Source organism: Apodemus sylvaticus, chromosome 17, assembly GCF_947179515.1.
Source record: "Apodemus sylvaticus chromosome 17, mApoSyl1.1, whole genome shotgun sequence".
Classification (NCBI taxonomy): Eukaryota; Metazoa; Chordata; class Mammalia; order Rodentia; family Muridae; genus Apodemus; species Apodemus sylvaticus.
This window is the reverse complement of record NC_067488.1, coordinates 70,355,596-70,369,699: the sequence shown is the minus strand read 5'-3', so window position 1 is coordinate 70,369,699 and position 14,104 is coordinate 70,355,596. Positions and strand designations below refer to the sequence as shown.

The following is a 14,104-nucleotide window of genomic DNA, read 5'->3' as shown; positions in this document are numbered from 1 at the left end:
GCGCTCCCAGCTGGCAGCCTGGCACCGGAGCCTTCCTCCCCGTGCCAGTGTGATGAAGGAGTGGTCTGTGGGAGGCTAGCTCTGCACTAGGCAGAATCCGATAGAAGGAAAACAACTGACTACTGATTGATCTCATGTTTCTCCCCATCACAGAGACTGCCTGGTCCTGCGGCCATGATAGGCTGCCTCTGTGTAATCCCCGGTCTTAAAAAAAAAAAAAAAAAAGACAGGCTTTGAGTCTTGACCTCCTACCCGCTTTTCCTCAACATTGGTGGTGCTCCCCTCTAACCTAGTGCCGAGTACGATGACTGTGACTGGACAGTGGGATGGCAACGCTCCACCAGTGCTGTGCCAAGCAAGCCAGGAGGTCTGCACATGAGCAGACAGTGGCTGGCGTCCGCCCTGTGGGTCAAGGTGCGCCACTGGAGGCGAGGAGCCGGCCCTGCGCTTTCCAGAGTGGCTTGGAAACCCGAACTCCTCCTCTTAGTCAAACAAAGATGTCAGTGCATGCCAGGGAGCCCAAACCGCTGGATGTGAGTCTCCCCTCCCCCAACGTCACACACCAGCACCAGAAAACACAACACTCCCGAGACAGCTTGAGTTTTAGAAGCTGCTTCTGTAACTCTGGCTTCTCTTCCCCTGTCTAGGGTCTGTAAACTAGTTGTTTAACTTATGGGTCCCTGTAGGATACAGAGCCTGAGAGAAGTTGAAGCAAGATCAAACATATCCAGGAGCATGTGCCGCCTTCCGCCCTTCCTGAAGCCTGGAAGGACTGTGGGCCACGTGTAATCGTGGCCTCTACCTTTGACCTCTCTTCCTTCCCTTCAGAGACCTTCAAATGGGGATTATCTGAGGTGAAGGGGTTCACTGTGAGTCCCTGACCTGTGAGTAACCAAGATGACCTTGGTCCTTTTAGTTTTCCAAGACATTGTTTCTCTGTGTAACCCCCACTATCCGGGAACTCACTCTGTAGACCAGTCTGACCTTGAACTCAGAAATCCGCCTGCCTCTACCTCCTGAGTGCTGGGATTAAAGGCCTGCGCCACCACTGCCCAGCTCTCCTGTGATATTTTAATCTTTGGTCAGGGATATTCCAAAGCAGCCCCTTACCTTGTATAATGGCTATTCCTGGTTGTCAACTTGACTATATCTGGAAGAAACTACAATCCAGAATTGGAAGGCTCACCTGTGATACTGATCTTGAGGTTGGGAGATACAAGTTTCTGGCCTGGATCTTGGCATGGAGATCTTGAAGCATAGTGGCTATGAATCCTAGAAGATTAAAGAAGATTAAGACAGGGACATCTCTGAGTTCAAGGTCATCTGGGACAAAGCAAACGCCAGATCCAGGTGTGGTGGCACACACCCTCTGATGGAGACCTATATAAGGACATTGGAAGAGGGACGATCTCTCTTCTTCACCTGCTTGCCTCGTGGGACGGAACAACTGCAAGACCCTTGGACTTCCATCCACAGCTGCTGCTGACCATTGTTGGGAGTTGGACTATAGATTGTAAGTCATCAACAAATTCTCTTACTATATAGAGACTGCCCATACGTTCTGTGACTCTAGAGAACCCTGACTACTCCAGCCTATGTGTGGTATTATTCAATAGAAGGCATTCACATCCCTTTTTTTGTCCTGGAACTCACTCTGTAGACCAGGCTGGCCTAGAACTCAGAAATCCACCTGCCTCTGCCTCCCAAGTGCTGGGATTACAAGCGTGCGCCACCACGCCCGGCTGGCATTCACATCCCCTGAGCCTCTCACCCAGAGCCTGTGGCGGAGCCACCATCATGGGAACGAGTGCTAGAGAACAACACTGGGACAGCTGAGGATCTGGGGAGCCTGGGGGAGGATGAGGCGTCTGCCTTTGAAAACATCCCCAGCCTTGTCACGGATGCTAGTGCTTTTTTTCCCCCTGAGACAGAGTCTTACTCTGTAGACCAGACTGGCCTTGAACTCATCAAGACCCTTTTGCCTCTGCTTCCCAAGTGCTGGGATTAAAGACATGCACCACCCCACCATGCCAAGTCCTGTTGGTTGCAATGTATTTCAGTGCTGGAGACTGAAGGCGTAGCGGGACTGTTTGTTGTTGTTGTTTCCGTGCAGGAGACTGAAGGCAGTGGGACTGTTTGTTGTTGTTGTTGTTTTTGACTCAAGACATAGGTGTGGCCAGGCAGTGGTGGCGCACGCCTTTAATCCCAGCACTTGGGAGGCAGAGGCAGGCAGATTTCTGAGTTTGAGGCCAGCCTGGTCTACAGAGTGAGTTCCAGGACAGCCAGGGCTACACAGAGAAACCCAGTCTTGGGGAAAAAAAGAAAAAGAAAAAGAAAAAGAAAGACGTAGGTGGGGAACTAAGCTGAGACCAATGAAGGGAAGAAACTGACCAGCACTGTCAGCTGGGAACCCGAGGAAAAGCTGGCCTGACCTCAGTCTCAGTCCTGGTCCCCACCTGTCTGTACCCTTTACTCCCCTTTCTCCAGGCCAGACTCCCTGTCCCTGGGTGCCAGCCTCTAGGCCACCTCTGGGGCGGAGCTTGGCTGCACCCACGTGTGGTGGAGTTAAATACTCAGAGCCCACACCCGCTGGGGCAGAGAAGCAAGAAGCGGCACCATGGCTGGCAAGAAAGTCTGCATTGTAGGCTCCGGCAACTGGTAAGCGGTTCTGTGAAGGGCATGGAGGGGTGTGGGGGAGGGAAGGTTTCTCCGAGGGCTAAGGAGCTCCCCGGCGGGAGGCTGGGTGAGCAGGAAGCAGGCAGAGGGTAGGAAATGCCCACAGGAGCCGGCTGGACTGCTGCTGTCGCTGTCGCCAGTGCTTACGGTGCACAGGACAGCAGACTGTGCCCAGCCTCCCGGCTGTGCCTGCCTGGGCAGCTGCACCTGTTCACATAGGGAGCTGAGCAGAGCGCTGTCGCCTTCCCTGCTTGAGAAACTGCCTGTGTAGTGTTGGGAAGGCAGCCACCCTCCCAGCAGCGGAGACTGGAGAGACTGAGTCTTCTGTCTGTTGTAGGTTGTGGGGGGCACATTTATCACAGGCTCGAGGGGCGGGGGGGGGGGCGCGGGGCGGTGGAGTGACAGGAGAGGCAGGAGGTAAGAAACCCAACAAGCTTTGTGAGGTGCTACCCCCTCCTCCCTCTCGCCCTACTCCACTTTCTTGTGCCTCCTCTCCCGCCAGGGGCTCAGCCATTGCCAAGATCGTGGGTAGCAACGCAGGCCGACTGGCACACTTCGACCCGCGGGTGACCATGTGGGTGTTTGAGGAAGACATCGGGGGCAGAAAGCTGACTGAGATTATCAACACGCAGCACGAGAATGTCAAATACCTGCCAGGGCACAAGCTACCCGCCAATGTGGTGAGCTCCAACTCCCTGTGAGGAGAGAGAGAGGCAAGGAAGGGAGGGGTGCTGGAGTCAACACTCAAAAGTAACTTCGAGGTGCCCTCCAGAGGAGGGGAGGCCACTGTAGGGGCCAGGCGGCCTGGTGGAGTAGTGGGTGGGCTGCTCTAGGCCTGGACTACCCCCATGCAGCCTCCGAAATTTCTCGCTTGCATTCTTCCTGGAATCTGAATATACCCTCAGAGGTGCTTAGGTGGGAAAAGGGGTGGGGGTTGGTCTCCGTGGTAACCAAAGCCTGGTTCTCGGGGTCCAACCTCTCCTGCCTGCCCTGAACTCTAATCTTGTTACTCATTCACTGGTTATTAGCAGATTTGAAAGCTGATCGTTGGACTTTTGGTCTTTGGTCAAATCCATATGGTGCTCTCCTCACGTAGAAAAGAGGATGGGGAGTCTGCAGGGAGGCTGGGAGACGGGGCTCCCACTGCCAAGTTAGGGCCCCTAAGAGGCAGTGATGAAATCTTAGTTGGCCTCTTCCTCCTGCCAAGCCTAGGCTGCCTCTGGCCGTCTTCACTGACCCATAGCCGAGGGCTAAGAGGGTGGCAGTGTGGAGGCGTGTTCTAGGAAGCTTCAGTGACCCAGGAGAGCTGGGGACAGGGAACACAAGAAGTTCTGATATTTCCAGTTCACTCTCAAAAACCCTCCCTCCCCTGAACACCAGTTATTCTGAAAGGGATTTTCCTTGGGACGAGGAGAGGTCTGCGGGCATGTGAGCCTCTGCTGTCCCCACAGGTGGCTGTCCCTGACGTGGTCCAGGCTGCGACGGGTGCTGACATCTTGGTGTTTGTGGTACCCCATCAGTTCATTGGCAAGATCTGCGATCAACTCAAGGGCCACTTGAAGGCCAATACCATTGGCATATCTCTTATTAAGGTACCAGGGACACCTTGGTGTATTGGGGGTGAGGTGCAGCTAACTGTTGTTGGGTTTGGGGGTAGACAGAAGAGTGTAGAAAAAAATATACAGGAAGAGGTGACGGACCCCGGAGACGGGAGGGATTGGCTCTGGAGAGAGTAGAGAAAGTTGGAGCGGGAAGTGTAGCTTAGTGGGGGAGGGGTTTGCATGAGGTCCCGAGTTCAGTCCCAGCACCAGAAAGGGGGGGAGGAGGGAGGGGTGGAGGGAAGGAGATAGAGTGAGAGAGAAAGAGAGAGAGATGGCCAGGCGGTGGTGGCGCACTCCTGTAATCCCAGCACTTGGGAGGCAGAGGCAGGTGGATTTCTGAGTTCGAGGCCAGTCTGGTCTACAGAGTGAGTTCCAGGACAGCCAGGGCTATACAGAGAAACCCTGTCTTGAAAAAAACCAAAATCCAAGTCTAGAGCGTTCCTTGGGTGTGTAATGAGTACGATGCTCCTAGAGGTAGGTTGGAGAAGCATTTTGTGGGAGCCGGGTTGGTCACTGCTGTCTGCTGTCTTCACAGCAAGTCTGCGCTGGGTGGGATTGGGATAGGACCTCTGGAGAGGGGCATAGATGGGCCTGAAGGACATCTTACCTGAGCTTGACCCTCTGCCCAGGGGGTAGACGAGGGGCCCAACGGACTGAAGCTCATCTCTGAAGTGATTGGGGAGCGCCTTGGCATCCCCGTGAGCGTGCTGATGGGGGCCAACATTGCCAGCGAGGTGGCTGACGAGAAGTTCTGTGAGACGACCATTGGTGAGTCCTGCACACACCACGAAGCCCTAGCAGCTGCCCTCCCTCCACAGCGCAGGGGGGAGGGCAGGTGAGACAGTGGGGGTGGGCAGTGAGTCTGGCTTTGGCTTGCTTGTGAGGGAGAGTTGTTACTTAGGCCATGCACCTGTAGTCCTGGCTTCTCAGGAGACTGAAGCCGAGGAGTTCTGGGCCAGCCTAGGTAACCCAGCAAGACCAATGACCACCTCAAGGATCAAAACAAGAAGTTGTCCCTTAAAGTTTTACCCCTTCTCTACTTCAGGCTGCAAGGACCCCGCCCAGGGACAGCTCCTGAAGGAGCTGATGCAGACGCCCAACTTTCGCATCACTGTGGTGCAAGAGGTGGACACGGTGGAGATCTGTGGGGCCTTGAAGGTGAGAGGATGCAGTGAGGAGAAGCCCCCCAGCCGGCCCTGCTCAGCTCTTCCGGGTTGCTGGAGCCAACCCTGCACATGGGCGGCCTCGCCATTGCCGTACACAGCGGGGCACCCAGGCTGACTGGTTCTTAACCAGTCAGCAGTGGGTTCTCCTTCCGCTCCCCTTATTTAGTCCTCCTTGGAGATGTACGGAGCCCCAAGTCCATGTGATGGTCCAAGGTGAAGAGATGTCCGGGTTAGTGGGAGACAAGATGTTCAGGGTACAAAGAATCGATGGCCAGAACTGTGGTGGCACGTGCCTTTATTTTTTATTTTATTTTATTATTTTTTTTTTTTTTGATACAGGGTTTCTCTGTGTAGCCCTGGCTGTCCTGGAACTCACTCTGTAGACCAGGCTGGCCTGGAACTCAGAAATCCGCTTGCCTCTGCCTCCCAAGTGCTGGGATTAAAGGCGTGCACCACCACCGCCCTGCTGGCACATGCATTTAATCCCAGCACCCGGGAGACTGGGAGGGGAAGGCAGATCTTTGAGTTAGTGGCTAGTCAGGGACTGCACAGTGAGGCACTACAAAAAAAAAAAGGGAGGGGTGGGGCAGGAAGAGTGACTCTCATAGGGAATGTCAAGGATAAATATTAGATAGAAATTAAGAAGTGCCAGGTGGTGGTGGTGGTGCATTCCTTTAATGCCAGCACTTAGAAGGCAGAGGCAAGCAGATCTCTGAGTTCCAGGTCAGCAAGGCTAGGGAGATGATTCTGTTGGTAAAGTGCTTGTCACACAAGCCTAGGGTGAGTTGATCCCCTAGAACATATGTTGAAGAGCTAGGCTCAGTGGCACACAGGTAACTCCGACAGTGGGGTGCAGAGGGGCGAGGGTCCTGCGGCCTGCTGGACACAGAGCCAAGCTCCAGGTGCACTGGGAGACGCTATCTCAAAAACAAGGTTTTCTGGGCATGGTGAGGCACGCCTGTAATCCCATCACTCAGGCAGCGGCAGGTATTTCTCTGAGTTTGAGGCCAGCCCAGTCTACAGAGAGATTTCTAGGCCAGCTAAAGTTCCGTGGTGAGACCCTGACTGACAGATTATTTTATTATCATCATCATCATCACCATCAACAGTGGAGAGGAAAACCATATCAATTACTTCCACACAGATATATCTACACATCCACACACTTGCACATACACACACCCATGCAGCGTGGGTGTGGAAGGCATGCACCACGTGGGAAAGCAGGAAGCAGAGGACTTGGCTTAAGAGGCCACATCGGTGTAGTTCGTTGATGGACGTGTCAAGCAAGGCTGATGAGGGCAGCACAGGAAGGTGCAGAAGGCACCAAGTGGAGCCTCTGGAGAGGCGATTTTCTCACCATTGTTTCTACTCCTTAAAGAATATAGTGGCCGTTGGTGCTGGCTTCTGTGACGGGCTTGGCTTCGGTGACAACACCAAGGCAGCAGTGATCCGACTGGGGCTCATGGAGATGATCGCCTTCGCCAAGCTCTTCTGCAGTGGCTCTGTGTCCTCGGCCACCTTCCTGGAGAGCTGCGGGGTCGCTGACCTCATCACAACCTGCTATGGGGGGCGGAACCGCAAGGTGGCAGAGGCCTTTGCTCGCACCGGAAAGGTAGGCCGGGAGATGCCGAGATGGGGAGGGGCGATTTGTGGGCAGGCGTGTTCCGACAGCCAGACCCTGTCTCAGAACGGACAGAGGGACTGGAATGCGGCTCAGTGGTAGAGCACTTAACCTATGTAGAATGCGCTTGAGGCCCTGGGTTTAACCACGGGGAAGGAGAGGTTTGGAACTGTTCCATTTCTCCTCCGCCCCTCAAGATCCCACCTCCCACCCGACCTTCCCGCTCACACAGCGCCCTCTCCCACCTCCCTTCTCATGGCGTCCTCTTCACAGTCCATTGAACAGCTGGAGAAAGAGATGCTGAATGGGCAGAAGCTACAGGGGCCCCAGACAGCCCGGGAGCTGCACAGCATCCTGCAACACAAGGGCCTTGTGGACAAGTGAGTGGTCGCCGAAGCCCTGGGGGAGGAGTCACAGGTCGGGTGCCGCCCCCTTCCCAGTCTCGAACTCCACACCACCTGTGCGATGGACAGAGCGAGCTTGGAGCGGCTGGGATGCCGAGAATCTTCAGCCAGTTCACCCTCTGTCTAGTGTCTCTCCACTAGCTGCTTGGCCCCTTCTGCATGGCCTCCCCTTTCTTGACTCTTTCCCCTTGTCCCACACCCGATGAGGTTAGAATTCCGGGACAGGAAAGCTCACTTGAATGTCACCTCTTGGTTCATTCCCCTAAAACCGCTATTTCTGCCCCCGACCCCTGTCGGGGTGCTGGGGATGGGCTGTGCTCCAGGGCGCTCCTTCCCAGGTAGCACGGGTTCAAAAGAGCGGCTTGTGGCTCTGGATTCGGGGAAAGCCAAGCAGGGATGAGGATAACTAGCTTAGCGCACCAGCAGATAGAACGTAAACTACATCTTTGCTACTTTCTCCTACTGGACCCACTTCACAACCGGTGACACTGAGGTCCAGAGAATTAAATGGGTTACTCGTCAAAAACCAAGAAAATATTTAAAGCCAGAGACTCAGACAAGCAACTACAGTATGCTAAAGATTGGGGTGGAGGGCCACCGACCCCAAATCCCAGGGCCAGGAATTCAGACTCCTGGCCGGAGTATCAACTGAGAGCTGGCGTCTGGCTCACCTCCCAAGGCAGGAGGGTAGGGAAGTGGTGGATTAGCGTTGAGTCTGGCCAGCGGTGGGCATGGGGGTCGAGCGTGGGCTGCGGGTAGGGAGTTAAGCTGAGGCTGTCTGTCTCTAGGTTCCCCTTGTTCACCGCGGTGTATAAAGTGTGCTATGAGGGCCAGCCGGTGGGCGAATTCATCCGCTGCCTGCAGAACCATCCAGAACACATGTGAATGGGCCCGGGCCCGGACAGGCAGCTCCTTTGCCCCAGCGGAGACAAGCAGAAGCGTGTGACACCGGGCATCAGGACGGTCTCCAGGACTCCTCACCCAGCAGAGTCCTCCCTCTGGAGGACTCTGAGGACAGGAGGCTGTGGGGCTCAGCTGCACACCTGGCCAAGAGCAGTTGAGGCTCAGCCTCTGGGAAGTGTAGAAGATCTGAGGCCCGGCCGCTGCCTGCTCCAGGGGTGGGGTGGGGGAAGGGAAGGCGCCAAGCTGAGTGTTGCTGTCGCTGCCTCACACACCGGGAAACCGTCCCAAGTCCCATTAAAGGACTGAAGAAGTACTTTAGCCACAGGGAAGATGAGGGGAGGCCGCCAAGGGAAGGCCTGGATGCCTGAGCTGACACAGACCCCGGAGACCCTTCGGCTGACCTGGTCACAACATCAGTTTGCTAACAAAATACAAAGCTCTCAAACAGCTCCCTTCTAACTTCTCCTAGCAACATTCGCGTCCTCTGAAACCTCCGCTTCCCCTCCCCCTCCCCACGGCCGCTCTGGCACAAGGCTTGTTCCTCGCTCTGGCCCCGGGGCTCCCCATTCTTCCCGGAGACTTCCTGGTTCCTAGAGCTTTGCCAGGGCCTTCCCACCCTGTGTGACCTTTCCCTGTGAGACCGGGCCCCAGCTGCCAGCGCTCTTTGGGGAGCAGGAACTTAATCTGCTGACAGAGCTACACTTTTTTCAAAGCAGGCTCAGATGGCTCAGGCTCCCCTGACCTTCCTATTTGTCCACCTCCCTACTCAGGAGGGCTGGCTGGGAGAAGCATCAGGTCAGCCAGCCCCTCGACTGCTGACACGATTTAAAAAGGCATCCCGACTCCACTCCTTTCTTCTCAGGGTCCTCCCCACAAGGCCGCTTCTCTCTGGAGTCACCACCAACTTCATGTCTAGCAGAATGTAGGACTCGTTCTTCCTCAGCTCCGTCATCCCGTAGTCCTGACACTGTCCTCTCTTGCCCAAGCCAGCCTTTCAGCCATTCTCACACAGCCAGGAGGGCCACCCAGCCTCTGTAGGCTTGGAGCCCAGGAGCAGCTCAAAGGTTCAGTAGGTTTCCACAATGGTTGGTGGGTCTTGACAGTCCAAGGCCAGCTCTCCTTGGAATGAAGTGGTAACCACACACTTCAGGAACTGGGGAACTCGAGGGGAAGGACAATTGAAAACAGCCTGCCCTGGGGCGAGGGAGAGCAGAGGGGGATGGGAGCCTGCTTTGCTTTGGCCCTGTTCCAAGGTTGGGTGGCAGCAGGAGAATGTCACAGATCAGCAGCCTGGAGCCCTAGCTATAAATAGTCCCTAGGAGCTGAGAGGTTTCTCTCTCCACCAGGGGTCTCCATTTCGCGTGTGGCAGCAACTGGCACACGGTGGCTCTGGTCAGCTAGATATTAAACTAACACACTAAGGTGCCAGGCCCCTCTCTGCTCCTAGCCTTTAAGAATTCGGTCTTAGCAATGAAGGTCAGCGCTGTCGGGTAAGGTGAAGAGGGAGCCCTCCCACGCATGACTCAATTCAGAGCTGTTTCCCCGGAGGCTGGGGCGGGATGCAGACAGATTCGAACACCTTAACCTACGTTTGCTCAGTCAACTGTGAATCTGAGGCCTTCTGTCAGGCCACTTGTCAACCCAATAAAGTGTGGTTTTTCCAGAAACTGGAAGAGTTGGGGGTTTATGTGGCAGGGTGTGGGGTCACGTATCACTGCATGCATGTTATTCAGTGTAAGACAAGAAGTAGAAATATTGATCAACCCTATTTATTAGCAGCCACACACCGTCATCAATCAGCATTGGTGTCCACTCTGCTCACCGTCCCCTGCACACGCCGCCCTCCTCTCTTGTGCATCATATACCCTCCTCCACCCGAGCTGTTAGCCAGTTTTCCCAGCGCTTCTCTGTCACATTGCCTGCCTACGAGGAGGTCGCGCACAGGGTAGAAATATTAGCGAGTCACCCCTCCTAACACCCTGCCCTCCAATTCTATGACTTCAACTAGCGCTGGTCTAGTCCCTACCTGAGTGAGGTCCGCCACCTCCGGATCACCCTGTAAAAGGCCACTCCGGGCGCTAGAGGGCGCGCGGCAGCCCATCGCTGGAGGATTCCGAGGATCGGCCTAGCTACAGTTTACGTCACTGATTTTAGACTGCGGATTGGCTAATTTGAGCTAAAAATTTTCCGGTTTTCCAAAGAGCCTTCTTGATGGAGCAGAACCACAACCCCCAGAATTCAATGGGCCTTTCCGAGAGGAAGACTAGACTGAGCGTGCGTAAGAGAGTGTAGCAGAAACCGGAAGTTCAAGGCTGGCTCTCGCTTTAGAGGGCGAGTTTTCACGGGGGGTGTCGAGTCCCGAGCGGGCTGCGCACCAGTGGCTGAGGCCCTCGGCGTTTTGTCTGCGTCTCCCTGCTGCGGCCGCGCGACTCTGCGAGTGGCAGACTGACCAGGAATCGCTCTGTGGCGGCCGAGTTGCAGCCTCCAGGTAGGCCGCGGGCCGGACCGCCAAGCTCCCCTGCTTTACCCCCGGCTCCCCTGCCCACCGCAGCGCGCCCCCCGCACCGTGCCCCCCGCACCGCGCCCCCGGCACCGTGCCCCCCGCTCCCCTGCCCACCGCACCGCGCCCCCCGCTCCCCTGCCCCCCCACACCGCGCCCCCCGCACCGCGCCCCCGGCACCGTGCCCCCCGCTCCCCTGCCCACCGCACCGCGCCCCCCGCTCCCCTGCCCACCGCACCGTGCCCCCCGCACCGTGCCCCCCCTGCTCCCCTGCCCCCCACACCGCGCCCCCCGCTCCCCTGCCCACCGCACCGCGCCCCCCGCTCCCCTGCCCCCCACACCGCGCCCCCCGCACCGCGCCCCCCGCACCGCGTCCCCCGCTCCCCTGCCCCCCACACTGCGCCCCCCCCGCTCCCCTGCCCACCGCACCGCGTGCCCCGCTCCGCGCCCCCCGCTCCCCTGCCCACCGCACCGCGCCCCCCGCTCCCCTGCCCACCGCACCGCGCCCCCCCGCTCCCCTGCCCACCGCACCGCGCCCCCCGCTCCCCTGCCCACCGCACCGCGCCCCCCGCTCCCCTGCCCACCGCACCGCGCCCCCAGCTCCGCGCACCGCGCGTCCTCGGCCTGTGCCCTTGAGGGCGCGCGGCTCCTAGTCCGTGCGCGGTGCTAGCTCCTGCCAGCTTCCCGGCTGTCATGGCCCTACCGCCTTCCCAACCCCACAGCCTTCTGCCAGCTCCTCACGGTCCCTCAAAGCCGCGTCTCTGAGGTCCTCGCCCCATCTCCGATCTAACGGAATATGGGGTTCATGGCTTACCTTTATAGGCTCCGTTAGTCAGAAGTTGTTTTCTTTTTTCTGCGGACACCCGCGTATCTCCTGAGGGCTAAATGACAAAAGCTAAGTTCGGGTGGTTTTAGGGCTGCCGTTTTTATTTTTGGGTGCGTTTGATTCATTGGGCGATGTTTCAGGTCGAACCCAGAACTGAGCAAGCAGACTATCATGAGGGGCTCTGAATTTTCCAGAAACATGAGCCTTGAGCTTCTCTCAACATTCAGAGAGCAGAAAATTGAAGAGTCACATAAACCCTTGCAAGCTATACCCTTGGCCTTTATCATGATTATTCCCATGTTTTTCTGAAACCTATAGTCCATTTGTAAATTTTCTAATAGTTTTTGTAAAGGATGCCCATCAGATGAAAACCTTCTGCCAATCTTGAGTTTCTTTTATTTCCAAAGTTAATCCTTGTACCTGGGATTCTAATTTCAGAGTTTTATTGTTGCTTGTTTGTTTGTTTTTTGAGGTTATCCTGGATTTGCTTCTGTTTGTTTCACCCCTCCTTCCGTTTTGTTTTTTTGTTTGTTTGTTTGTTTAGTTGGTTTTTTTGGTGTTTTGGTTTTTTTTGTTTTGTTTTGTTTTGTTTTTGACAGGGTCTCATGTCATACTGGGGCTTGGGATTCATTAAATAGCTAAGGATGATTTTGAATTTAGGATCCTCCTGCCTCCACATCCTGAGTGCTAGGATTTCCAGCATATATGACATGCTCTGTTTAATGCATTCCTGGGCATTGAACCTCTGGCTTCCTGTCTGTTACACTGGGCTACATCCCACTTAAATCATACTCAGACCTTCTTTATCAGTGAACAAGGTGAAACTAGCCTTTCACCAGGGTGAAGTGCCTCTGGCACTGTTACACATCCTCAAGTCTATCTTCAGGTCTTAACATGGGAGTAGAATTTGACTACCATAATAAGCAGTCTGATTAAAATATGGTTCTGAGGCTGGAGAGATGGCTCAGCAATTAAGAGCTTTGCTGTTCTTCCAGAGGACCCAGGTTTGCTTCCTAGCAGTCTGGGTAGGCTGGGCACTTTTTAAGCACAAATAAGGAGAGCCTGTGTTGACTCTGATGCCATCATGTGTACCTGTTTCCGCCTTCTGTACCTCAGGTGTAGACATTGTGATTCAAAGCTCTGAAACTGCCAACTGCTGTGCTTAACCCTTATAAGAGTGGCCACATGGGTCACCAGCATAGGATGCATCCCTGAGGTGAAGATGAAAATAAGGAGTGGCTCTCCAGGGAGGAGGCGAGGCCTGTCCTGCAGACCAACTCCAATCTGTCTTTGTAGGGGAAAACATGCCGTCTGCCAAGCAGCTGGCCGATATTGGCTACAAGACCTTCTCTGCCTCGATGCTGCTGCTCACCGTGTACGGGGGTTACCTCTGCAGTGTCCGAGCCTACCGCTTTCTTCAGCTGCGCAGTGCCAGGCGCCAGGCCGCAGAAGAGCAGAAGACCTCAGGAGTCCTGTAGAGCATAAAACGCAAAAGTCCTGCCCGCGTGTCATCCATGGCAGGAACTAGGCCACGATGCCTTTCAACCCTGCTGGGCTAAAACGCCGTGGCTTCTGTGGTACTGCTGGCTTGTGCCATTTTGACAGTTTATGGAGGCCATCAAGTAAATGGGAACGTGAGGGTGAGGCTTATTACAGAGATTACTTTGTTTTGTTTATGTTTTAGTGGTTCTGTCTGTGTACTTACCCAAAGAGTGTATGGATCATAGAGGTGGGGCCTTGAATTTTCTAAAAGCTTGGTCTCTCTTTTTTTTTTCTCTTGTTTTGTTTGTTCAAGACAGGGTCTCTTTATGTAACCCTAGCTGTCCTGGGACTCTTAAGAGTAGGCTAGGTTGAACTGAGAGAGATCCTCCCAAGTGTTGGGATTAAAGGCCTGTGCCATGAGGCCTGGCATTATCTTTCCTACTGCTGCGAAGACACCATGACCAAGTCACCTCGAGGAAGAGTTTATTTGAGGCATCTAGTCTCAGAGGGGTCCATGACTACTGTGGTGGGGAACATGGCAGCAGGCCAGCAGCCATGGCCCTGGAGAAGCAGCTGAGAGCTTACATCCATCGGCAAGGCAAGAGCTCATTGGGAATGGCTGGTGTTTGAAACCTCAAAACCACCCCCTGATGACACGCCTCCTCTGACAAGGTCACACTCCCAATTCTTCCCAAACAGTTCTATCAGTTGGGGATCAGATATCAAATTTATGAGCCTGTGGGGGCCATTTTCATTCAAACCACCACATTTGGGTTTCTGGACCTTAGTTTTTATCACCTGTGAATGCAGACACCCAGTTTTAGCAGTAGTATCAGGGTGTAGGATCATGGAGAAAATGCGTCCCAGCATTTTGTGTATTTACTTAGCTTTTTTGGTCAGAGGACACCAGAACCTTGTGCAG

The 14,104-nt window shown here is 55.0% G+C and overlaps 2 protein-coding genes across 2 annotated transcripts; both read left to right on the top strand.

The window, feature by feature from the left end:
• Positions 1 to 2,585: 2,585 nt before the first annotated feature.
• On the top strand, positions 2,586 to 10,041 carry Gpd1 (glycerol-3-phosphate dehydrogenase 1). Its single transcript, XM_052160180.1, has 8 exons — positions 2,586 to 2,658; positions 3,179 to 3,356; positions 4,128 to 4,268; positions 4,907 to 5,045; positions 5,323 to 5,435; positions 6,825 to 7,058; positions 7,341 to 7,447; positions 8,260 to 10,041. Exons 1-8 carry the CDS (start codon positions 2,618 to 2,620, stop codon positions 8,354 to 8,356), a joined length of 1,050 nt encoding a protein of 349 aa, XP_052016140.1. The 5' UTR covers positions 2,586 to 2,617; the 3' UTR covers positions 8,357 to 10,041.
• Positions 10,042 to 10,651: 610 nt separating this feature from the next.
• Positions 10,652 to 13,467, top strand: LOC127667247 (cytochrome c oxidase assembly protein COX14). The gene is given in 3 exon segments (XM_052160187.1): positions 10,652 to 10,862; positions 12,997 to 13,175; positions 13,178 to 13,467. Coding segments are annotated over 2 exon segments (222 nt in total). The 5' UTR covers positions 10,652 to 10,862; positions 12,997 to 13,004; the 3' UTR covers positions 13,229 to 13,467.
• The last annotated feature ends 637 nt before the right edge of the window (positions 13,468 to 14,104 follow it).

Excerpts from the sequence above, each read along its gene's own strand:
- Gpd1 (XM_052160180.1), top strand. The coding sequence starts at position 2,618 with ATGGCTGGCAAGAAAGTCTGCATTGTAGGCTCCGGCAACTG. Across the intron at positions 2,659-3,178 it reads ATTGTAGGCTCCGGCAACTG|GGGCTCAGCCATTGCCAAGA; the intron begins GTAAGCGGTTCT and ends CTCTCCCGCCAG. Across the intron at positions 7,448-8,259 it reads CACAAGGGCCTTGTGGACAA|GTTCCCCTTGTTCACCGCGG; the intron begins GTGAGTGGTCGC and ends GTCTGTCTCTAG.